This window comes from Pan troglodytes, chromosome 6 (genome assembly GCF_028858775.2).
Source record: "Pan troglodytes isolate AG18354 chromosome 6, NHGRI_mPanTro3-v2.0_pri, whole genome shotgun sequence".
In the NCBI taxonomy this organism is placed as follows: domain Eukaryota; kingdom Metazoa; phylum Chordata; class Mammalia; order Primates; family Hominidae; genus Pan; species Pan troglodytes.
The window spans coordinates 143,932,840-143,960,214 of record NC_072404.2 but is presented as its reverse complement, the minus strand read 5'-3'; the positions used below and the strand labels follow the sequence as shown (position 1 = coordinate 143,960,214).

General features: G+C 39.5%; 1 protein-coding gene across 2 annotated transcripts in view; it reads right to left on the bottom strand.

Moving 5' to 3' along the window:
* Positions 1–27,375, bottom strand: part of LOC107971619 (serine/threonine-protein kinase tousled-like 2) — a 49,176-nt gene that overhangs the window by 15,004 nt on the left and 6,797 nt on the right. For both annotated transcript variants that reach the window (XM_024353579.3, XM_063815571.1), the window contains one exon: positions 15,596–15,763. In XM_024353579.3, the coding sequence (XP_024209347.3) occupies positions 15,596–15,670 (75 nt within the window). In that variant the 5' untranslated portion in view covers positions 15,671–15,763. The remainder of the gene's footprint in view (positions 1–15,595; positions 15,764–27,375) is intronic.

The following is a 27,375-nucleotide window of genomic DNA, read 5'->3' as shown; positions in this document are numbered from 1 at the left end:
TCCATGAACACACAGCAGTCTAAAATCCAGGTTGATTTCTAATACTGTCACTTGCTGACTGGGCATTCTAAGGCATTTTAAATTTATATGGTTTAGGTTCCATAATATAATTAACCTATTCAGGTTATTAACCTATTCAGGTTAATTATATTATATTCTCAATAGTACTTTTTTTTTTTTTTTTTTTTTGAGACAGAGTCTCGCTCTGTCACCCAGGCTGGAGTGCAGTGGCGCGATCTGGGCTCACTGCAAGCTCTGCCTCCCGGGTTTATGCCATTCTCCTGCCTCAGCCTCCCAAGTAGCTGGGATTACAGGCACCCGCCACCATGCCTGGCTAATTTTTTGTATGTTTAGTGGAGACGGGGTTTCACTGTGTTAGCCAGGATGGTCTTGATCTCCTGACCTCGTGATCCGCCCGCCTTGGCCTCCCAAAGTGCTGGGATTACAGGCGTGAGCCACCACGCCTAGCCTAATAGTACTTTTTAAAACAAGGTAAAACTGCAGCTAACAAAGTATGACCCATCACAGACCTAAGTAGAAAATATTCAATATTCTGAGGATCATGGAATAGTAAAAATACAGTACTACTATCTCATCAGAGAATACAGCATTTCCACAAGTGAATTTCTTCTGATACTTTCTACATATTCTTTTGATTACTGTTCTTACTCATTAATATATTAACAATGGTATAACCACCATCTATTCAACAAGTTACTGTAACCTAAATGTTTCACTGTCATTGTCACAGGTTAATTCTTACAAAATCCTATAAGGAGGCTGGGTCAGGTGGCTCACCTGTAATCCTAGCACTTTGGGAGGCTGAATCAGGTGGATCACTTGAGGCCAGAAGCTTGAGACCAGCCTGGCCAACATGGCAAAACCCCATCTTACTAAAAATACAAAAATTAGCTAGGCACGGTGTTGCACACCTGTAATCCCAGCTACTCAGGAGGCTGAGGCAGGAGAATTGCTTGAGCCTGGGAGGCAGAGGTTGCAGTGAGACGAGATCACACCACTGCACTCCAGCCTGGGTGACAGAGCCAAGACTCTGTCCTATAAGGTGGTTGTAATTATTAGTTCCATTTTACAGATAAATAAAATAAAAATCAGAGATATTAAGTACCTATGTGGGTTCACAGAGCTAGTGGGTGGGGTGACAAGAACTGTGGGTTGTGTCCACAATAACTGCTCTCAATGACCACAGTAGACTGTTACCACCAACCTGTGAGCAAACTAGCACTTCCTACACATGATTTCATTGAAGGCTCACAACAGCCTTATCAGATAGGCAGCATTATTAACGCCATTTTAATGTATCCAGTCAATGACTATTTATTAAGTACTCCCTATGTCTAAGCACTGTGCTAGGTGCTAGGTGCACATGGCCAAGAGAAACCACAGACTCAGTCCTTACTCTGCCTTAATGAAGCTTACAATCCAAAAGAAGATTTACTAAACACTTGGTAAATATTTGTTGAAAGAAACTGTTGAATAAACAATCATATAATAAATACACAATCACAATTAGGAGAAGTGCTAAAAGAGCATATAACAAGGCACATAACCTAATTTAGAGGGTCAGGGATAAACCTTTAAAAAGTTTATGATTTGAGGCTGAGCACAGTGGCTCATGCCTGTAATCCTAGCACTTTGGGAGGCCGAGGCGGGTGGATGACCTGAGGTCAGGAATTCAAGACCAGCCTGGCCAACATGGTGAAACCCCATCTCTACTGGAAATACAAAAAATTAGCCAGGCACAGTGGCGCACGCCTGTAATCCCGGCTACTGGGGAGGCTGAGGCAGGAGAATCGCTTGAACCTGGGAAGCGGAGCTTGCAGTGAGCCAAGATTGTGTCACTTCACTCCAGCCTGGGCAACAGAGCGAGACTTCGTCTCAAAAAAAAAAAAAAAAAAGTTTATGATTTGAGGCTGGGTGCGGTGGCTCAGGTGTATAATCCCAGCACTTTGGGAGGCTGAGGCAGGTGGATCAGCTAAGGTCAGAAGTTGAAGACCAGCCTGGCCAACATGGTGAAATCTCATCTCTACTAAAAAAAAAAAAAAACAATACAAAACAAAAAAAATTAGCCGGGCGTGGTGGTGGGCGCCTGTAATCCCAGCTACTTAGGAGGCTGGGGCAGGAGAATCGCTTCAGCCTGGGAGGTGGAGGTTGCGATGAGCTGAGATCACACCACTGCACTCCAGCCTGGGTGACAGAGCAAGACTCCATCTTGCGGTGGGGGTCTCGGGGGGAGCGCCAAGTCTATATAATTCGAAATAACTAAAAATGTTCTCTACTCTAGGATGCAGCAAATCCAATCTTTTCTTACTAATTAAGGGTCATCATTATGAACCTCAAGTATTATAATGCACTAGGATACAAGCATTCTTTCCTTCAGTTATCATTTGATTGCTTTTACAATCCTCTCCTTTTACAATGCGTTTCTATTTTTTTATTTTTTATTTTTACTTTTTTTTTTTTTTTGAGATGGAGTCTTGCTCTGTTGCTCAGGCTGGAGTGCAGTGGCATGATCTCGGATCACTACAAGCTCTGCCTCCCAGGTTCACACCATTCTCCTGACTCAGCCTCCCGAGTAGCTGGGACTACAGGCGTCCGCCACCACTCCCGGCTAATTTTTTGAATTTTTTTTTTTAGTAGAGATGGTGTTTTCACCGTGTTAGCCAGGATGGTCTCAATCTCCTGACCTCATGATCCGCCCACCTCAGCCTCCCAAAGTGCTGGGATTACAGGCGTGAGCCACCACGCCCGGCCCTACAATGTGTTTCTATACAAATGACTGTCTGAACTATATTTATAATAAGAGCCAATAAGAATCAAATGATTAGACTGGGTGCAGTGGCTCACGACTGTAATCCCAGCACTTTGGGAGGCTAAGGTGGGCGGATCATGAGGTCAGGAGTTCAAGACCAGCCTGGCCAACATGGTGAAACCCCGTCTCTACTAAACATACAAAAAAAATAATCTGGGCGTGGGGGCAGGTACCTATAATCCCAGCTACTGGGGAGGCTGAGGCAGGAGAATTGCTTTAACCCAGGAGGCAGAGGTTGCAGTGAGCAGAGATCATGCCACCGCACTCCAGCCTGGGTGACAGAGCAAGACTCCGTCTCAAAAAATAAAAAATAAAAAAACAAAAAAAAGAATCAAATGATTAAAAGACACTTCTACAGATTTCTAGATATATGGTATATTGGTTTAAATATGCTTATATCTGATTCTAAGTTTTCTTCCAGCAAACTGAGGGTGTTAGAAAGTGATTTAGTGAGATATTTCTAAATTAAAGCTCACATAGGGCCGGGTGCAGTGGCTCATGCCTGTAATCCTGTCACTTTGGGAGGCCAGGGCAGGCAGATCACGAGGTCAGGAGTTCAAGACCAGCCTGGCCAATATGGTGAAACCTCGTCTCTACTAAAAATATAAAAAATTAGCCAGGTGTGGTGGTACGTGCCTGTAGTCCCAGCTACTTGGGAGGCTGAGGCAGGAGAATCGCTTGAACCTGGAAGGCAGAGGATGCAGTGAGTCGAGATCGTACCACTGCACTCCAGCCTGGATGACAGAGTGAGACTCTGACTCAAAAAAAATAAAAATAAAAATAAAAAAGACACACACACACACACACACACACACACACACACACACGGCCCAATGATAAGTAAAATGCAAAAGTAAACTGAGGAAGTAGGCAGTTAGGAAGTTCAAAGTGTGTGCACTTAATTTCCGTGGAATACCATAAACAAAAAACAGTGTGCGCACTTTCCTTAACACCATGCTGCAGTATAAGCGTTTCTACTCCAATACACTAGAAGGGTAAAGAAAAGCCTCAAAAACTTAAAGCACGTTCCAAAGGACTTTAATTACCCATAATGCAAGTTCTGAATATAATACAAACAATGAGATACCAACAGAGAAATAGAGAAGACAAAGGGGAATCATAGACTATCTAAGGTTAGCATTTATTCCTATGCAGCAAATATACCCCTCCACTGGTTATTGATCATCAGCCTACCCGGGTCTGTCTGTGCTGGATAGAGATCTGCTTTTGGGAGTTGTAGGAATGGCTCTGTGTTGCCAGATCCCATAGAAGAGGGATCTAAAAGGCCCTTTACAGATTTCTTGATATATGGTATATGGGTTTAAATATGCTTATTTCTGATTCTAAGTTGTCTTCCAGCAAACTAAGGGTGTTAGAAAGTGATTCAGTGTGATGTTTCCAAATTAAAGCTTTCTGTAAAAATACACATATAAATAGCTCATTGATAAGTAAAAATGCAAAAGTTAACTGAGGACGTAGGCAGTTAGGAAATTCCTTAGTCGGGAAGCAGAAAATCCTCATGAAAATGAAAACAGTGTTTTCAAAAGGTAAAAGGTACTACACAATATAGGGATCTCATGTGACAATGCTCAGATCCGTTAGAGAAAAAAATGCTGTAACTGATCATTCATTCAACATTAAATGTGACCCTCTGTGCCCGGTCCTGTGTTAAAATCTAGAAATGCAAAACTGGAAAACAAAGAGACTATGTTACCAAAAAGAAAAAAAAAAAATCCATGCCAACAACCTATATTAATCACTCTAATCCCTCATTCCGCTAAGCTAAATACATTTTCAAGACAACCCCAACAGCACAAAAGGAAAAATCCAAGACAAAAAAACAATACCTACTCATAAGAGTTAACAGATAATTCAATAAACAACTTTAAAACTAAAGTATCAGTTTAGCACTTGATTTTCAATATTTTATAGTATGAAATGACAAACTGCTTTGGTTCATTTCATAAACTGAAACTCTGCATTTAGATAACTGTATTAAAGGTTCTTAAGATGAAAAAAATAAAATAGGTCCAGAGAGGATCAAAAGGATACTGTAGCTACAAAAATTAAAAAAGTAAAGAACACGAATAATCAAATTGACAAAATATGATTATCAAAGTTTAAAAATTTAATAGGTGGGTTAAATATCAAAATGGACACAGCTGAATACACAGCCAGTAACCTAAAAGAGAATGTCAAGAAAATCTCCCAGAAGAGGCCAGGTGCAGTGTCTCATGCCTGTAATCCCAGCACTTTGGGAGGCCGAGACGGGTGGATCACCTGAGGTCAGGAGTTCGAGACCAGCCTGGCCAACATGGTGAAACCCCGTCTCTACTAAAAATATTTTTTAAAATTAGCTGGGTGTGGTGGTATGTGCCTATAGTCCCAGTTACTCGGGAGGCTGAGGCAGAAGAATCACTTGAACCTGGGTGGCAGAGGTTGCAGTGAGCCAAGATCGTGCCACTGCACTCCAGCCTGGGTGACAGGGCGAGACTCAGTCTCAAAAAAAAAAAAAGAAAGAAAAGAAAATAAGAAAATCTCCCAGAAGATAAAACAAAAGGTTAAATGGAGCACAAAAGAAAAGAAACATGAATAGCACAGAGACCCTGAAACTATCTAATGGCTTTCTAGAGAAAAGAACAGAGGAAATGAAATAATCAAAGAAACAGTAAAACAAAATTTCTCTGAAATAAAAAACCCTTTTCATTATGTAAAAAAAAAAAAAAAAACAATCAACAAACTCAGAATAGGGAACTTTCTCAGCCGGGTGCAGTGGCTCATGCCTATAATCGCAGTACTTTGGGAGGCCAAGGCGAGCTGATAGCTTGAGCTCAGGAGTTCCAGACCAGCCTGGCCAAAATGGCAAAACCCTGTCTCTACAAAAGAAATCAGGGCATGGTGTGGTGGCTCATGCCTGTAATCCCAGCATTCTGGGAGGCCAAGGCGGGCAGATCACTTGAGGTCAGGAGTTCAAGACCAGCCTGGCCAACATGGTGAAACTCCGTCTCTACTAAAGATACAAAAATTAGCCAGGCACAGTGGTGTGCGCCTGTAATCCTAGCTACTCAGAAGGCTGAGGCAGGAGAATTGCTTGAATCCGGGAAGCAGAGGTTGCACTGAACCGAGATCCATGCCACTGCACTCCAGCCTCAGTGACAAAGGAAGACTTTGCTCAACAAACAAACAAAAAAACAAAAAATCAGCCGGGTGTGGTGGCATACACCTATAGTCCCAGCTATTTGGGGAGGCTGAGGTGGGAGGATGGCTTGAGCCCAAGCAGTTGAGGCTGTAGTGAGCCACAATTAGGCCACTGCACTCCAACAGCCTGGGTGACAAAATGAGACCCTGTCTTTAAAAAATAACAACAAAAAAAAAAAAAAAAAAAGAGAGGAACTTTCTTAACCTAAAAAATGACCACCTCTGAAAAGCATACAGTAAACATACTTTTTCTCTTTTTTTGAGACAGTCTCTCGCGCTGTCACCCAGGCTGGAGTGCAGTGGCACAATCTCAGTTCACTGCAACCTCCATCTCCTGGGTTCAAGCAATTCTCCTGCCTCAGCCTCCCAAATAACTGGGATTACAGGTGCACACCACCACGCCTGGCTAATGTAATATTTATTTTTAAAGACCTCATATTTTCCCTTAAAAATCATGAACAAGAAAGACAAGGATGTCCCAGAAAAACTGGATGATACCTTTTTAACTTTAGCTAATATGTTTACACACAGAATTTTCTTTACAATTAACGTTTTAAAACTTGCTTAAACCTTTAAAACAATCCCAGCACTTTGGGAAGCTGAGGTGAGTGAATCACAAGATCAGGAGTTCGAGACCAGCCTGGTCAACATGGTGAAACCCCATCTCTACTAAAAATACAAAAAATTAGTTGGGCGTAGTGGCAGGCACCTATAATCCCAGCTACTCGGGAGGCTGAGGCAGGAGAATCGCTTGAACCCGGGAGGCAGAGGTTGCAGTGAGCTGAGATCACACCACTGCACTCCAGCCTAGGTGAAAGAGCAAGACTCCATCATGATAGATCAACATACAAAAATCAGTTGTATTTCTATACTCTAGCAGTGAGCAATCTGAAAATAAAACTAAGAAAACTATTCCATTTGCAATAGTGTAAAAAGAATAAATACTTAGGAATAATTTTAACAAAAGAAATATAGGACTATATATTGCAAGTTGCAAAACATTGTTGAAAGAAATCAAAGGGTCCTAAATAGATATTTTGTGTTCATGGATTGAAAGACTTAATACTGTTAAAAAGGCAATACTTCTTAAATTGATCTACGGATTCAACACAATTGCTATCAAATCCTATCTGGTTTATTTATAGAAACTGAAAGGATGATCTTAAAAATCACAGGGAAATGCAACAGATCCCAAACAGCCAATACAATCTTGAAACCCAACAAAGTTGGAAGGTTCGCACTTCCCAATTTCAAGACTTATTACAAAGCTACAGTTATTCAGACAGTGTGGTCCTGGCATAAAGACAGGTGATATGGTTTTTTCTGTGTCCCCACCCAAATCTCATGTCGAATTGTATTCCTCAGATATCAGGGGAAGGGTCTGGTGGGAGCTGATTGGATCACGAGGGCATATTTCCCCCTTGCTGTTCTCATGATAGTGAGTGAGTTCTCACGAGATCTGATGGTTTAAAACTGCATGGCACTTTCCCCTTCACTCTCTCACTCTCTTTCCTGAGAAGAAGGTGCTTGCTTCTCCTTCACCTTCTCCCATGATTGTAAGTTTCCTGAGGCCTCCCAGTCATGCTTCCTGTTAAGCCTGCAGAACTATGAGTTAATTAAACTTCTTTTCTTCATAAATTACCCAGTCTCAGGTAGTTCTTTGTAGCAGTGTGAGAATGGGCTAATATAACAAACATATAGATGGAGCAGGATTTAGAGTCCATAAATAAACCTCTTGCTGTAAGTCAGTTCATTTTTGAAAATGGTGCCGACAGTTCAATGGTAAAAGCACAGTATTTTCAACAAATGGTGCTGGGACAATAGGATATACACAGGCAAAAAAAATGAAGTTGGAACTCCTTCCTCTACCACACACAAAAATTAACACAAGATGGAAAAAAGACCTAAATGTAAGAGCTAAAAGTATAAAACACATAGAAGAAAATATAAGAGTAAATTTTCTTGACTTTAGGTTAGGTAAAGCCTTGGCTACAACACTAAAAGCATAAGCAACAAAAGAAAAAAAACAGATAAATTGAACTTTTCTCAAAATTAAAAACTTCTGTGCTTCACAGGACACCGTCAAGAAGTAAACTGACCACCCACAGAATAGAAAACCTTTGCCAATCATATAGTTGACAAAGATCTAATATTCAGAATATATAAAGAATGCTTAGAACTTAACAATAAAGGCAACACTATTTAAAAATGGGTAAAGGATTTGAATAGTGATCTCTCCAAAGAAGATGCACAAAAGCCCAATTAGCAAATGAAAAAATGCTCAACATCACCAGTTTTTTGGGGAATGCAAATCAAAACCACAATGAGATGCCACTTTACACCCACTAGGATGGCTATAATGAAAAAGAGAGACAATAGCAAGTACTGGCAAGGACATGGAGAAATTGGAATGTACTGCTGCGGGGAATGTAAAATGGTGCAGCTGCTGTGGAAGAGTCTGGCAGTTCCTCAAAAACAGTTACCATATGACCTGGCAATTTCACTCTCCAGCATATATCCAAAAGAAACTAAAACATATGTCTACACAAAGTCTTATACATGAATGTTCACAGCAACATCATTCATAATAGCCAAGAAGTGGAAACAACCTAAATGTCCGTCGACTGGTAAAAGGATAAAGTCGTGACCAACTGGCACCAAAAAAGAATGATTCTATTTACTGATGTACACCCATGAAAATCCATGAAGCCATGATAATCAAAGAAGAGAAAGCTATTTGTCACCATTTGGCACAGCTATCGAACAACTCCCTACTTTAAAAGTTAAAAAAAAAATGTAAAAGCCTCATTAGTAATTAAAAGGAAAGAACTAAGCATTTAGCCTGTCTTTCTAGTAGAACTGTATGTCAGTGTAGAGCAACAGGCACAGATGATGAGAAGAAAGTTCTATTTTATAGATGCTAATAAATACGTTATAATGCTAATTTCGCTATCTAGCAAAATGTTAACATGTTTTTTTAAAATGCCTATTTAACTATTTAGAGATAGGAGGTCAAGATTTCTGAATTGTATTTTAAAATACTTTGGCATAAAAAAAGGAAACTACCTTTTTAAAAAATTAAGTTTTGAAGAACATCTGCATAATGTTAAAATACACAAGTTTTAAGGAAACAACAGACTTGCCATTAAGGGAAAAAAAGATCCAGTAGACCTTGACGACTAGAACTGTTACAATCTAAACTAATTCAATGTCTCTCTTTTTTTCAGTGAGTCCAATAAAATCATTTGGTTTTGCAATGCCCAACAATGAAACAATCATAATATTGTACATGTTCCTTGTTTTCAAGTCTTAGAATAATTTACAAAGCCGAAAAGACTCAATTGTAGTTAAAATAACAAACTAAATATCAAACACTCATACTGTAACAATAACTAAACAACTGAAAAAGAAAGAAAGACTGGGTGAAAGTTATGTTAAATTTGTCCTTCATAACAAGCAGTAAATAGATCTTACTTAAAGTTGATTAAATAAGGCCAGGTACAGTGGCTCAAGCCTGTAATCCCCACACTTTGAGAGGCCAAGGCAGGAGGATGGTTCAAGACCAGCCTAGGCAACACAGTGGGACCCTGTCTCCACCAATAAATAAATAAATCAATAAATAAGATTAAATAAGGAACACATTATTTGACATTAAAATGATAATCCTTAGAAAATCCAAAACACAAACTGTTAACAGTAGTTATCTCTCTGAGAAATCCAAGGGAAGAATTTTACTCTTCTCCATCTCCTCAATTTCTTGCGGGTCAGGTACATGTTCTATTTTCATAATTTAGGAAACTATTTGCTTATGATTTTCCCTGACAACATTCTCACCAATAGAAGAGGAAATGACCTTTTTCTAATCCCTCTACATCTCCCTTCTTCCTGGATCTTTATGTATGTTGTAATGTCATAAAGTTAAAAGTGAGAGGTCAGCTCAGATATCTTATTCTCTAGCCTGATATATATTGTCTTTGTACAAACAGATAGCCTTCATACTGGGAGCTAGTGTGGTGGTATAGAATGAGCACTAGACTGTGAGGACAAATACTAATTTTTTTTTTCTTTGAGACTGAGTCTCACTTTGTCACCCAGGCTGGAGTGCAGTGGTGCAATCTCTAGTTGCAGCTACTGTGGTGCAATCTCTAGTTGCAGCTACTCTGGAAACTGAGGCAAGAGAATTGCTTGAACCCAGAAGTTCCAAGGCTATAGTATGCTATAATGCTATGATTGCACCTGTGAATAGCCACCATACCCCAGCCTGGGCAACATAGCGAGACCTCTCTCTTAAAAATAAAACCTCAAATTTCCTATGTTAAAACACACAATTATGTAATAATTTTAAACATTTAAAAGATCAAATTCTTAATATTCTGCCACCTGCTATTTTTATCAACACATATTTAGAAATCTTTCATTGGTGTATATACAGCTACCTCACTTCTTTTGTCAGCTGTATAGCATTCCACTGTACAAATGTATTACAATTCATTTAACCAGTCCCTCTATAAAGAATGCTTTTACTAACTCATGCAACATATAATTACACTGAGTGTCTATTAGAGCAGGTCCCGTTCTGGGCATTGCAGATACACAAGTGAACAAAGTAAAGTCCTTGACCTGATGGAGCTTACATTCCAGTGGGGGGAAGTCAGACAAAAGTCCATCATAGTATGTCAGCTGGTGTAGACTAAGGAGAAAAACAACGCAGGGCCTAGGAGCTCAATAACAGGTGGGGTGGGTGGGGAGAAGTTGCTATTTTATAGTGTAGCCAGGGTAGGCCTCTCTAATAGAGTAAATATAAGCAGAAACCAGAGGGAACTGAGAGAGCGGGGCATGATGATATATGGGTGAAGAATGTTAGGGCAAAGGCAACAGCCAACGCAAAGGCCCCGAGGTGAGAGCATCACTGAGAGAGAGTATTTGAGAAAACAAGGTGGCTAGCGTGCATGGAATCTGATGAGAAAGGGACATAGTAGTAAAACATGTCAGGGTGGAGGAAAACAAACCATGCAGGGCCACTTTAAGGACTTTTCGACAGGGGAGTGGCATGACTGGACTTATGTTTCAACACAATCACTCTGCTTTGTTAAGAACAGATTAAAAGAAAACAAAGGTCAAAGCAATGGGTCCAGTTATCTCAGTGGGAGACAATGATTTAAGTTGGAGTGGCAGTAGTGAAGAGAATTAGAAGTGGTAAAATTCTGAACATAGGCCAGATGCAGTGGCTCATGCCTGTAATCCCAGCACTTTGGGAGGCCAAGGCGGGTGGATCACCTGAGGTTAGGAGTTCAAGACCAGCCTGGCCAACATGGTGAAACCCTATCTCTACTAAAAATACAAAAATCAGCTGGGTATGGTGGTACGCGCCTGTAATCCCAGTTACTTGGGAGGCTGAGGCAGGAGAACCAGCTTGAACCTGGGAGGTGGAAGTTGCAGTGAGCCCAGATTGCACCACTGCACTCCAGCCTGGGTAACAAAGCAAGACTCTATCTCCAAAAAAAAAAATAAATAAATAAAAATTCTGAACATATTTTGAAGGTAAAATCAATAAGCTTTACTGATAGATTTGGATTTGGCATATAATATAAAAAGAAGAGAAAGACAAGAATGACTCCAAGGATTTTAGCTGTAAAAATTAGAAGGAGAAAAGTTGACAGTTATTGAGATGTAGAAGGCTGTGGAGGTCAGGCACAGTGGCCCACACCTAAAATCCCAGCACTTTGGGAGGCCAAAGTGGGAGGATTACTTGAGTTCAGGTGTTCAAGAACAGCCTAGGTAACACACTAATACTCTGTCTCTATTTAAAAGAAAGAAAGAAAGAAAGAAAGAAGAAAGGAGAAAGAAGAAGAAGAGGAAGAGGAGGAGAAGGAGAAGGAGGAGGAGGAGGAGGAGAAAGGCGGCTGTAGGAGAAATGGGTTTCGGGTGGGGAACAGAAGGAAGAGTTCAGTTTTGAACATGTTACATTTGATATGTTTGTTAGACATAAAAAGGAAATGACTGGAGGCAACTGACACAGGCCTGAAATTCAGGGCAGAGCTCTGGGCTGGACGCATAAACTTGGAAATCCTCTGCACATAGGAGTTAAGTTTTAGTAACAAAGGAACTAGATGAGATTAAGAAGGCTGGGTGTGGTGGCTCCCTTCTGTAATCCCAGAACTTTGGGGGAGGCCGAGGCGGGAGGACCACTTGAGGTCAGGAGTTTGAGACCAGCCTGGCCAACATGGCAATACTCTGTCTCTACTAAAAACAAAAATCAGCCAGGCATGGTAGCAGACGCCTGTACTCCCAGCTACTTGGGAGGCTGAGGTGGGGAAATCGCTTGAGCCCAGGAGATGGAGGTTGGAGTGAGCTGAGATTGCACCACTGCACTCCAGCCTGGGCAACAGAGTGAGACCCTGTCTCAATTGAAAAAAAAAAAAGAGAGAGAGAGAGAGGGAGGTTAAGAAGAAAATGAAGGTAGATAAATGAGTCTGAAGACAGAGCCCTGGAACACTCTCATGTTCAGAGATAGAGGATGTGAGGAAAAATCAAGAGTGTAAGCCGAGTGAAGACCGTATGCTTAGAGAAGAAAGAAGTGATCAACAGTCGCTAATGAATTACGTCAGATGAGTTCTGATGCGAAGGTCATATCCTCTGAAATACTGGAAGGGAAACTGCTTCCAGATTTTTTGCAACGATAAACAATACCTCAATAAATATCTTTGTGTAATTTTATGGGAATGGAATTTCTGGACCCAAGGATATGTAAACTTAACATTGAGATACATTACCAAGTTGTCCACATGACTTCAACAATTTATAGACAGAATAAAACTGAATGTATCTCTAAACTATCACCTACACCAAGAACTATCAAACTTATTAATCCTTGCCAATTTGCTAGGTCAAAAATGTTATCTTGTTTTATTTTGCACTTCTCTATGGCCAAAATTGAGTGGTATTTCATGTTATTAGCCGCTTGCCTTCTTTTCAAAAACAGTCTTTGCCTACTTTTCTAGGAATCTGCTTTCCTTTGCTGATTTACACTTGTATATTAATACTAACCCGTTTCCTATTTTCTTTCCTTATACTACTAAGCTTATATGCTGGCTGGTACTGCTGAGAAGCAAAGAGAAACAAAACTGTACCAGAGCATTTAGACTTTTGGTTTTCATACTGTTTCCATGTTCCTTCTTCATACATGATCGTTTTGTCACTCGTCTCTGCCACCTCTTTCCACATGAGAACAACGTGGCTACAGCATCTGCTACTCCTCTGATAATGGAGTGCGTCAGCTGATAGGACTGAGTAGGTGGTCCTTCATGTGCATCCACCACAAGCCTACATAACCATACTTTTTACAGAAGATGGAAAGGGGAACAAGTTCTTGCTGACCAAATCTTGTGTATTTAACTATGCGCTCATTACACGGTGGGCACTCAGTACGTATTTGTGGAGTAAACAAAGGGAACTCCTCTCAAGTGAAAAAGAGGTCATTTTAATGCCTTAAAAATGACCAAAAGACAAATAACTCCCTAATTATCAAAGGTTTTTCCTGGAAAAGTAAGATCCAAGATAAAGATTTAACAAAGGCCAGGCGTGGTGGCTCACGCCTGTAATCCCAGCACTTTGGGAGGCTGAGGTGGGCGGATCACGAAGTCAGGAGATCGAGACCATCCTGGCTAACATGGTGAAACCCCATCTCTAATAAAAATACAAAAAATTAGCCAGGCGTGGTGGCGGGTGCCTGTAGTCCCAGCTACTCGGGAGGCTGAGGCAGGAGAATGGCGTGAACCCGGGAGGCAGAGCTTGCAGTGAGCCAAGATCACGCCACTGCACTCCAGCCTGGGCGACAGAACCAGACTCCGTCTCAAAAAAAGAAAAAAAACAAAGATTTAACAAACATAAGTGTATGATAAACATTAACAATCTCGAAATGTGTGAATGACACACATACATTCTTTAGAACAATACTATAGCATACTGCATTCTCAAAGGAACTATTCCATACTGCTGTCAGTCCCTCTCACAATATTACACAGGTCAGTTCTCCCATTTTTAAAGTATGTATATTTCCTTTGTTACCTGGGGATAGGACTATACTGTCTTCACACAAGAAGTTTCCCCATTCCTCTGATGATTAAAGATCAAAACACTTCTAACATTAAACACTGAAATAAAAGTAAGCTGTACATACATTTAAGTAAGATTAATAAAAACAAATAAGACAATGATTTATCTGTTTGTTCCAGTACAGAGTGGTGAATAGCCAGAGCCTATCCCAGGCAGCTCAGGGTGCAAGCAGAAACCAAACCTGGACAGGAAGCCATTCTGTTGCACACACACACCCACACTCACTCAGACTGGGACTCCATAGACACACCAATGAACCTAATGCACACATCTCTGGGATACGGGAGGAAACCAGAGTGCCCTAAGAAAACCCAAACAGACATGGAGAAAACATGCAAACTCCACATAGACAGTGGCGTCAACTCACAATGTCTAATTAGCACTATCACGAAACCATGTTGAATGAAATGATGTGATTCAAGGAGCGTTGTATCTCTTTCTTAAGGTAAAGCTATCATAACTATAAGAAAACATTCCATATCATGCACAATAGCTTCCTATCTGGTTAACTGTTTTATTATTTCTATTTCCTTTCCTTAAGACACCCACCATTTTCAGCACCTTTTTGAACACAGTTGGTGGAGTGTGGATTGAAGACTTATAGATACCATAGGGCAAATAAACAGGAAACTTAGATTATAACTGGACAAAATGAACCAGTAAGAGGGACAAAATTTGGATGAGTGGTGACTTAGTTCTGAAAGATGCCCCTGAAAGTGGAATAGGAATAGGGCGATGGAGCTTTCTGTTACTCTGGCACCCTTGGCAACAAACAGGTGACCCGGTAGGGCCCAGAAACCAGGAAAAGTAACATTTGGTTCAAATTGCACTCACAGCGCCTTATGAAATGAGGTCAAACTTTCATAATACTCAAATTCTTGTTCTTCAAAGATAGAGAAAGAAGTAAGCTGAAAGGAGCGAACAGGTAGCCAAATATTCCTGAGAAAGGTTAAGTGTACCAACACTCTGAAGGGGTGAGAAAGCAAGCGTGTACATAGCCCAAATACTACACGGGGTAAATGACCAGTAACTTGCTGTGAGAATGCCTGCCTACATACTAAAACTGTACTGACTTGAGTATTAACTTACATAGATGATGGCTGGAACTTGGAGAGTCTATTTTTAATTATATCTTGGTTACTAATGGAATTTGATCTGTATTTTCTTCTTTGTCAATCTAAGATTATGCTTTCCTTCCTTCCCACTGTGGGTTCAGGCTTTGACAAAGCAGTCTCCCTCAGGAGCTTGAACCAAGGGAGACTGGGAAAAACACAATATATTTAGAAGTGATGTAGAATTAGACATGTTTGGGAATGATGATAAGGGGAGATCACATTTTTAAAAAAAGTATTAGAAATGTCCTTATCTCTCTATCAAAATAATTAATCCAACCTCATCAAGGAGCGCTAGGGCAATGGAAAGGATCTGAATTAACTTAGGCTTTGTACTCACTGAAACAAAAGTGAAGCGGAGGCCAGCTCTCCTTTGCGCCAGCTGCTCTGTGTCAAGCCGAGGTTTTGCTAGCATCACTGACGTGAGGATTGGCAGAGCAGACTGCTCCTCTGTTGCCTCCTTTGCAGCACTGCCATCTAAACCATAGAGGGGCTGTGCTACTCGTCGCTGGAAAACAGTAAAGAAACACACAAATGACATGAGAAAGATAATCTGATACTGCCCAAACATGCAACGGGTTAAAAACAGTTATCAAACATAAGATGAATGGTTTCTTTAAAAAGGCCTCTCTAAAAATAATTATGGAGAGCATACCAACATTATCATCGTATTATAACCTATCTAAAAATGTGACTATCTTACTCAAATTCTTTGACATTATATTTTAATGGTTCTCTTCTCATTATATTTTAATGAGAGTCTGAATTTACATGTTACTTTGTAGAATTATACAAATCAACTTCATAATGCCCTCAACCCTACACAGGAAATATTATTTCTATCCTGTAGGTAAATGAAAATTAAGACATTGTCCCACGACTTTTTTTTCTTTTTTCTTTTTTTTTTGAGATAGTGTTTCATTCTTGTTGCCCAGGCTGGAGTGCAATGGAGAGTCTCTGCTCTCATTGCATGCAACCTCTGCCTCCTGAGTTCAAGCGATTCTCCTGTCTCAGCCTCCCAAGTAGCTGGGATTACAGGTGCCTGCCACCACACCTGGCTAATTTTTTTGTATTTTTAGTAGAGACGGGGTTTCACCATGTTCGCCAGGCTGATCTCGAACTCCTGACCTCAGGTGATCTGCCTGCCTCAGCCTCCCAAAGTGCTGGGATTACAGGCATGAGCCACCGTGCCTGGCCTGTCACGTGACTTTATAGGTGAAGCTTATTTCACTCTCAATTCTATTCTCACTGTACTATATTTAGATGCAAAAATCTAAAATAAATGCAAGCAAAACAAGTTCCACAGTATAGTAAAAGGATAATACACCACAATTACGCATAACTTACTCCAGAAACCTAAAAATGATTCAACATTAGCAAATCTACTAATGTAATTCATTACATTAACCTTAGGGAAGGGATGAATTAAGATTCTTCCTGTTGGATACCAAAAAGGATACGCACACTGTTAGGCAACTCTTAAAAGACTGGAATTGGCAAGGCATGATGGCTCATGCCTGTAATCCCAGTACTTTGGGAGGCCAAGGCAGGCGGATCACTTGAGGTCAGGAGTTCAAGACCAGCCTGGCCAACGTGGTGAAACCCATCTCTACTAAAAATACAAAAATTATCCAGGCGTGGTGGTGGGCACCTGTAATCCAAGATACTCGGGAGGCTAAGGCAGGAGAATCGCTTAAACCCAGGAGGCGGAAGTTGCAGTGAGCCCAGATTGCGCCACTGCACTCCAGCCTGGGTAACAGAGCGCGACTCTATCTCAAAAAAAAAAAAAAAAAAAAGACTGGAATTATCCACTTTTAATGCAATGAAGAGTATGTTTTTCAAAAATTAAAATATCATAATTAATGGTGCTAAGACTGGAGACCCTTTCATTAAAGCTAGAAAACAAGACAAAAGTAACACATTCTCATATTAAACGTTATTATGAAAGTTTCAGCCAATGTAAAAAAGAAAAAAAAGACGTAAAAATATTACAAATTAAAGATTTTTAGTGTCATTTTTGGATGATATAACCATTCACAAAGGAAACCAAGCAAATCAATGGAAAAATTACTATAACAATTAAAAGGAGTTCAGTAAGATGGCCAAATACAAAATAAATACACTAAAATTGATAGCTTCCCCAACTGATTTTAATCAGAGCATGTAGCAGAAGGAAAAGCAGATTCAAAGTAGCAAACAAAAATCTGTAAAATACTTGAAAGCAAACTTAAGAAACATGCAGAACACCTATGAAGAAAAACTATACAGCTTCACAGATGAATATAAAAGATGATCTAAGTTAAACGGTAATATCATGTTCCTGGGTTCAGATTCTACAAACATCAAATTTCTCTAAAACCCAAGTTTAATGTTTTTAATTTTGTGTTTGGCCTTTTTCTCTTCCAAGGGATGGTCTTATGGTGGTATAGTGGTCATCTAGGTTCTCTCTCATGCTTTCTTGGGCAGTTGTTTTTGGAGAATTTCACAATAAATTCTAAGGTTCACTTAAAAAAATAATCATAATCAGCCACATAATTTTTCAGAAAAAGTATCAGGGAAACTTGACCAGATATTGAAACATACTACAATGTTACATTAACTAAAACAGTATCATACAGATACAGAAGCAGACAGATTGACCAGTGGCACAGAATACAGAATTCAGAAACAGATCTATATAATATAGATATATAAGTTGTGATTAATGTGCATTTCATATTAGCGGGAACTTATTAAAAAGATGGTAGGACATTTGTGCAGATATTAGAAAAAAAGGGAAAAGTAGATTCCTACCTTTTATCACATATAAAAAATTACAAGAAGAAAAAATAAACAAATGCTTTTAGAATTTTCCAGTGGTAAAGGACTTTTTAAACATGACATTAAAAATATAAACCATGGGTGGGGCACAGTGGCTCATGCCTGTAATCCCAGCACTTTGGGAGGCCGTGATGGGCAAATCACTTGAGGTCAGGAGTTTGAGACCAGCCTGGCCAACGTGGCAAAACCCTGTCTCTACTAAAAATACAAAAATTAGCTGGGCATGGTGGCACATGCCTGTAGTCCCAGCTACTCGGGAAGCTGAGGCATGAGAATCACTTGAACCCGGGAGGCAGAGGCTGGCAGTGAACCAAGATCACATCACTGCACTCCAGCCTGGGCTACACAGCAAGATCCTGTCTCAAAAAAAAATTACACACACACACACACACACCCCATATAGGAATACACCATATGGGAACATCTAAGAATAAGACAAATCCCATAAGTCATAAAGGAAAAACACTGATAAATTTAACTACTTCAATTTTTTTATATCTGAATGGTAAAAGTCAAGATAAAGTTAAAAGACAAGATTACAAACAAGCAAAAATATTTACAATATAACAAATTAATAATATAAATAATTTATTAAATCTTAATAAATAATGCTTTACCTAACAGTAAAACAAAAGCCAAAACACACAAGTATTTAAAAAGAGACATATGCAAAGGACCTGAACAAGCATTAAAAGAGAAATCCAAAAGGCCATTAAACATATGATGTTTAATATATATAACTAATGAACAAACGCAAGTTAAAACAAGGTATTTTTCTTTATGCCAAAGGTTACAATGATAAAATTCAGTATTAGCAGGGTGTGAAAAAATTGGTACTCTCAAATTGCTAATAACCTTCTAGCAATTTATGTGATGACATTTTTAAATGATCATATTCTGACCTGGGAATTACAATTAGGGGATTTATCTGGGAAAAATGCATAAGTTAGTAAGTATGTATAAGGATGTTCATTACAGCACTATTTATAGAATACAAATGCTTACAAGATACTGGTTAAATAATCTAATACAATGGAAATAAGAAAACCTATTATATAAACATACATGTATATCTCAAAAAGTCTAGAAATATTTGCCCACCATACTCCCTAATAACAGTTCTTTTGGAGGGAATTTTTTATTTCACCATTTCTGAATTGTTGAACTTTCATAATTCGCATGAATAAAGGAAATAATTTTCCTTAATCAGGAATAGTTCTTTAACGTTTTCATGTCAAAAAAATAAAAGTAAAATGATCCTGACAAAGAAATTAGTTTTTGAATCTATGAGTAGAGTCCTACCCCAGCAAATGTAACAGTTTAAACCCAGGCTCCAGAACACCTGTGATACTCATTGATGACAACATTCTCACTGCATGGGAGAATGAGCTGCAACAGTAAAATTAAACCTTCTGCCATATATTCAATAAATACCTGCCAAGGATTGAAAGATTTTAAAAACATTTCTGTAAATATCCTATGTAGGCTATAGCCTTTCCTGTTTGAACCAACCTCTCCCTGGTGGGGGGGGGGGAGGGGGCGGGAACTATACAGATAGGATAAAATATGGGCGAACAACAACAACAACAACAAAAAAACATTAAAAGCATTGAAGAGTTGACAAAGCATTAGGGATCTGCCACGGCAAAATCTAAGGGAAATTAGGAACATAAGACAGGTAAAAGAAGCACCAAAGCCACATATGGCCTAAGGGCACCTGCAGATCTTGAATTTCCATTTTCAGGGCAACATGGTATCAAGCAGATAGTCACAGACCAAAGCCCACCCAAGGGAGAGGGTTCAATAGGAAACCCTTCCCACTTCAAGCTAGGCCTCCAGAGCTACCTACATTCTCAAGGAAAGGGTAAACCAGAACAAAAATTACCCCCACCTTCAGATGGCTGCCAGGAAGTTGCCTTGGCAGTGTAAGAGTTGGGGGTTCTCTTGAGAAATGTTGACACAATCCAAATCAATTTTCCTAGTAGTTGAAATAAGCAAACAAAATAAACAAACTAAATATAAGCCATAAATTCACTAAAGTGGTATATAAAAGAGGTAAAATCTCTAGGTACTCGGAAGGAGCAAATAAAAATTTTCCCTGGAGCAACACATCTTCATTCATCCTAGATCTTGAAGAAACCCCCCCAAAAATTTTTCAAGAACAATGAGGAGTACACAGTTAAAAAACAAAGCATAAAAGAAATAAAGCCATGAATAACAACTAAGAAAAACAAGAGACACCAGAAACAGATTCATAAAAGCTTCAGATGCTAGAATTATCAAACAGATTATAAAATAATTGTGTCTACCATATTTTAAAAAATAAAAGACAGGCTTGAAAATATCTGCAGGAAATGTAATTCTTTTTCTTCAAAAGGCAGTAACCAATTCAATAGGGCTAATAGCAAATTAGAAACAATAAAACAGGATCTGGGAACTGAAAGGCAAGAAGAAATTATCCATGATGGAGTATATAAAGACAAGAAGAACAAAAATACAAAAAAAGAAGTCAAAAGCCATGGTAATAAAATTAGAACGTATAATGTATGGTTAATTAGAATTTCATAAGAGAAGGAAAAAAAGAACAAGTCAGAGATAATATTCAAAGAGACAATGGCTAATTATTCAGAACTGATGAAAGACACCAACCCACAAATTTCAGAAGTCCAAGAAATCACAAGCAAGAGAAATGAAATGACACATCATCATAAAACTACAGAACACCATAGCTAAAGACTTTTAAAGCAGCCAGGGGAAAAAAAGCAGATACCTTCAAAGAAACAACAGGCAAATGACAGCTGATTTCTTGATAGTAACAATGGAGGGTTAGAACATGGTAATGAATTACTGCTCAATTGTGTTAAAAGAAAAAAAAAAAGAAAGCGAACCTAAAAATATACACAGCCAAAAATACCTTTCAGGAATAAGAGCAAAATAAAGTTATTTCAGTAAACAAAAACCTAGAGAGTTAATCCCTAGCAGATATATTCTAGAAGAATACTAAAGGAATACTTAGGCAGAAGGAAAGTGACCCCAGGTGGAAGGTGTAGGATGCAAAAAGGAAAGAAGTACAAAGAGGTAAATATACAGATAAACCTAAACGAACACTGATAGCACTGAACAATAATATTTTATGAGACCAAAAAAAGGCAAAATAAAAACATACACCACTACCACCAAATCAGTAGCAGAGTAAACAGTGTTCTGGGGACATGATTTTATTTGGTAGAGGATGAAGAAACAACTGACTTCAAATTTTGGCATGTGGTAATTTATTTTTATTTTTTCTTTTCTGGGGGTTTTGAGACAGGGTCTCACTCTATGCTCCAGGATGGAGCGCAGTGGTGTGATCATGGCTCGCTCCAGCCTCAACCTCCTAGGCTCAAGGAATCCTCTCGCCTCAGCCACCTGAGTAGCTGGGACTACAAGGTGCATGCCACCAAGCCTGGCTAATTTTTAAATGCTGTTTTTTGTTTGTTTGTTTGTTTCTGAGACGGAGTCTCGCACTGTCACCCAGGCTAGAGTGCAGTGGTGGGATCTCGGTTCGCTGCAACCTCTGCCTCCTGGGTTCAAGAGATTCTCCTGCCTCAGCCTCCTGAGTGGCAGGGATTACAGGCACCTGCCACCAAGCCCAGCTAAGTTTTTGTATTTTTAGTAGAGACAGGGTTTCACCATGTTGGCCAGGCTGGTCTCGAACTCCTGACCTCATGATTTGCCTGCCTCGTACAGACAGGTATCTCACTATATTGCTTAGGCTGGTCTCGAACTCCTGAGCTCGAGTAATCCTCTCATGTGGGTCCCCAGGTCTCCCAAAGTGCTAGGATTACAGGTGTGAGACACCACGCCCGGCCGTATGTGGTACTTTCTAAGAGAAACACCAAAGACAGCCTAGCTACTAGCAGAGGAGGAAAATAGAAAATGACTTTAAAAAAAAAAATTCAATCTAAACGAAAGCAAGAAATTAAAGAAAAAGGAACACAGAACAGGCAGGATAAATAAAAAACACATTAAACAATGATATATCTAAACTGAATGTAGTGGTAATTATATTGAATGTAAATAGGATAATAAAAAATTTTAGACTTAAGAGAAAAAAATTTAATTATATGGTATTTGCCAAAGATAGAAAACATAACAATGCAAATTTGACAGTATTAAGAATGGAAATAGTTATACCTCACAATGGTTTGGATATATTAAATATCAGATAAACCACATTTAAAGCAAAGGGCTTCAGCCAGGCTCAGGGGCTCACACCTGTAATCCCAATACTTTGGGAGGCCAAGGCAGGCAGATCACTTGAGGCCAGGAGTTCCAGACCAGCCTGGCCAACATGGAGAAAACCCAACTAAAAATACAAAAAGATTATCTAGGCATGGTGATGCATGCCTGTAATCCCAGGTATTTGGGAGGCTTAGGCACAAGAATCACTTGAACCCAGGAGGCGGAGGTTGTAGTGAGCCGAGATCATGCACTGAATTCCAGCCTGGGCAACAGAGCGAGAACCTGTCTCAAAAATAAAAATTAAAATTAAAAAATAAAGCAAAGAGCTTTAAAGAGATGAAGAGTCATAATACATAAAACAAAATTTAATATAAATATAAGAAGAAACAGCCAACTTCCACAATCACAGCGAGAGATACGAATATACACACCGCTCTTAATAATTGATAGAACAGCCAAAAATAAAAATACCTAAGATTTAAACACTGAGTTTACCTACTGGCAAAACTAAACTATTTTGTTTATGGATTCATACATGGATAGTTTAAACTACATGAAAACGAAAATGATTACCACAAAAACTAGCCAAGTGATCACTTCTAGGGTAGTGGGAGTTGTGATCAGGGAACAGCATGTAGGTTTCCAGCTGCTGGAAATAGTCTACCTTCCTATGTAACAATTATATAGAGTTAACTTTATAGTGATTTTCTGGGAGCTTTTTTGTGAAGGACCAGATAGAAATATTTTAGGTTTTGCAGGCCACATCAGTCTCTGTCATATATCCTTCGTTTCTAAAACCTTTTAAAAATCTAAAAATCATTCCGAGCTTGCCAGGCGCCGTGGCTCACGCCTGTAATTCCAGCACTTTGGGAGGCTGACACGGGTGGATTACTTGAAGTCAGGAGTTAGAGGCCAGCCTGGCCAACATGGCGAAACCTCGTCTCTACTAAAAACACAAAAATTAGCCAGGCATGGTGGTGCACACCTGTAATCCCAGCTACTCGGGAGGCTGAGGCAGGAGAATCGCTTGAACCCGGGAGGCTGAGGTTGCAGTGAGCCAAGATTGCACCACTGCACTCCAGCCTGGGGGATAGAGTGAGACTTATTATATTGTCTCCAAAAATAAAATAAATTAAAATGAAATAAATTTAAAAAAATAAAAATCATTCCTAGCTTGCCAGCTGTGACCTGTCTTTTGCCAACTCCTGCATGAAAACTTTCATGTTTTACATACTTTATTTTTTATATTTAACACAAATACAAAATAATCTTTAATAGGAAAAAAGGTGAAAACAACTTTTTATCCATCTATTCTTCCCTGTCAGCACAATTTTGAACACCTATTGTGTCCCAAATACTGTTTTGGATGCTGGAGACTGAAAATGAAATAAGACATTATTGCTTACATGTCAAGTGGGGGAAATTAGTTTAAAAATTACACCTTTATGTAACAAGAGACAGCAGTAAATAAAGCAAAGCAAAATCCCCATTCTTAAGAGATTAACATTCTAGGCTGGGCGCGGTGACTCATGCCTGTAATCCCAACACTTTGGGAGGCCGAGGCGGGCAGATCACGAGGTCAAGAGATCGAGACCATCCTGGCCAACATGGTGAAACCCTGTCTCTACTAAAAATACAAAAATTAGCTGGGCGTGGTGGCGCCTGTCTGTAGTCCCAGCTACTCGGGAGGCTGAGGCAGGAGAATCGCTTGAAACTGGAAGGCGGAGGTTGCAGTGAACCAAGATCGCACCACTGGACTCCAGCCTGGGCAACAAAAGCGAAACTCCGTCTCAAAAAAAAAAAAAAATCTAGTCGGAAGATGGGCAATTAACTAATTATATAGTTCAAAATTAAAATATATAAATTACTAAATGAAAATTAAACTTATAACACACCAATGAAAATAAATGACCTACAAAATACACAATGAAATGGATAAACCTCACAAAAGTAATGTGCAACAAAAGGAGCTAGACACAAGAGTATACACTGAATGTCTTTTACACAAGATACAAAAAAAAATTCATCTGTGTTGTTAGAGGTCAGGCTAGTGGCTATCCACAGCGGCAGGGAGGGGGTTAGTAACTGAAAGGGAACTCAGGGGGACTTCTGCAGCACTGGTAATATTTCTTGTGCTTGTAGAGTTTGTGAAAATTCATGTGAACTGTAGACTTACAATGTGTACTCTTCTGTATGTATAAATATGAATCAACAAAAAAATTTAAATATATATTAAAATGTATGTACATGGGTGTGTCAGGTGCCAATAACTTAGAATTAAAATACAGTACAGTTAGGAACAAATTGACAAGGTATGAGGGACTGCTATTTTAGAGAAGTTGGCTAAGGGAGACCGCTTGGCTAAGGTCATTTTTGAGCAACAACCTGATGAAGAGATTGCTGATATCTGAGAAAAGAATGTTCCTGGAAGAGGGAATAACAAGTACAAAGACCCTATAGCAAAAGCATTTTTCACAGAGCTCAAGGAGGCCAGTGTGGCTGCAGTGGCATGAAGGAGAGGGAGAATGGCTGCAGATGTCAGAATCAGGTGGACGATGGGGAGCACAGATCACGCAGGAGCTTTTAGGTCACATAAAGACTTCAGTCTAGGAAGTGTTGAGCAGAGGAGTGCCGGGATGTATCTGAACATTTTAACAATTACTCGGGCTATTACATTAAGACTAGGTGAAACAAGGGCAAAAACAAGGAGACTACTTTGAAAGCTAATGCAGTGAACTGGAAAAATAGAAAAGTGGTCATATTGTAATACACTTTAAAGGAAAAACAGGATTTTCTGATGGATTACATTTGGGGCATGAGGCTGTGACCTGAAAAACCAGATGGTGTAAACTGTCATTTACCAGGACAAGGCAGATTACAGGAAGAGCAGTTCAATGTTATTGTTATGGTAGGGAAGGGAAAGCAAGAGTTCCTTTTTGGACACGCTCAAGCAGTACAAGTGGAAATGTCAAGTAGACAGCTGGATACATAATTATTGGGGAGACCAGACCCATGTGAAGGGCTAGCAAGTTCATTCATCTCAAAGGCAGATGGATGTGGGTACTGATGCAAGGAGCTTGGCAAATCTGCAGTAGGAGCATGTGGAAATGCTCTTCTGATTGTTTCTATTTTCTCAGTAACATAAAAAAGGAAGGCCATCAGTTAGCAGAAGAATTGCTGGAGGTTTGCAGGAGATGACAAAAATAGGACATATTCATGGAGGAAAGGGAACTAAGTAGAAATACAGTAGGACTGGCAGGCAGTGAGACGTACACATGAGGCCAGTGCTCATGACCAGATCAGTCAGCCACCTTGGTGTATGTGTTTTCCTCCAACCATGCTGAGTTGCCTAGAGGCAGGCAAGGAAAAGGTGGAGGATTAAGCTTTGGTTTCTATTTTAACACCTCATCTATACTCGGATTTGCATGATGATGAGGCTCAGCCACATTCATATAGCTGGCAAAAATGTCTACAGATCATTGAGTTCATCTCTTTTGTCTTTAGGTAAGATTCAACCTAAACTGACACATGAGAGATGGGTGGTCACACCATTAAAAACCAAATGAAAAAGGCATTTCAGGAAGAAAAGAGTGATAGACAACACCGAGAAATTCTACAAAACGTATCTGTCCCAAATAGATAATCTGCAATCTCATTTAATATCTTTTAGACTTTAATTGGTTTGAAACTTAAGAAAAACAGAGACACAGGCCTCTTCAACAGTTAACTAACAAACCTCAACCTGCCCAAATTGGATCTATCATCAAACATTTCTAACATTTTAAACTATGGCCAAGGATGGTCTGACACAATGGCTAATGCCTGTAGTCTCAACACTTTGGGAGGTGGAGGCAGGCAGACCACATGATCTCAGGAGTTTGAGACCAGCCTGGGCAATATGGTGAAACCACACCTCTACAAAAAAATACAAAAATTAGCCGGGCGTAGCGGTACATGCCTGTAGTACGAGCTACTCAGGAAGCTGATTTGGGAGAATCACTTGAGCCTAGGAGGCAGAGGTTGCAGTGAGTCATGATCGTACCACTGCACTCTAGCCTGAGTGACAGAGCAAGACTGTCTCAAAAAAAAAAAAAAAAAATTATATATATATGGCAAGGATGGCACGGTAATAGCCAAAACTTCTTAGTTGTTTTCGTAAGTTTAACTTATGTTTTCATAAGTGCTTTAATAATTACAATAATCCTAATGAAGGTTTTTATGAGACAGTAGAGGGGGAGAAAGTACATTTTAAAATACTTTAACAATACAGAAGCCTAAATCGCTTAGGAAATGAGTACTATTACACAACTCTACCAAGGCAAAGAAAAACAACTTTCCTAAAAATCAGTGATCTAAAATAAAAACTTCTGTCCCAGAGACCCTGTCTCCCAAGATCCCAGAGGCAATACATAAGGCATTAGGGGATACAGCACACTCTTGAGTAAGAGGTCTTACACAGTATCAACAAATAATGCGAAGAACACTGGAGCAAATAAACATAATCCTACGTTAGCTTACTCAGGAATTCTCAACCTTGGCACCACTGATATTTTGGACCAGGTAATTCTTTTTTGCAGGGAGGCTGTCCTAACATTACAGAATGTTTACCAGCATCCCTGACTTCTGCCCAGTAGATGCCTATAGTGTCATCCCCATAACTCCGAGCAGTGACAACCAATAATGACTCCAGTTATTGACAAATGTCCCTGAGGGGCAAAACTGCCACCAACTGAGAACCATTTACTTAGGTATAATGTTTTTAAGACCTTCAGATCTCTCTTACAGGCTGGAAACATACCTATCACAAATCTGTATAGCATTAGTTTTTCTAGTACATTACTGAGTAAGCTCTGGAGATAATTATGCCAGAAGCTGGTCAAATTTTAAAATAAAAATAAACCCTACAGGAACATACAAATTTGGCAAGGGAAAAAACCTAATGTTTCGATTGGAATCAATTCTTTGATAGATACTGAGCTGTAGGATTAGAGGTAATTTATTATATAGAGATAATAGGATTGGCTCTTCTGTAAAAAGCTAATTTACTGATAACAGATTTGAATCAAAGTAAGGGAT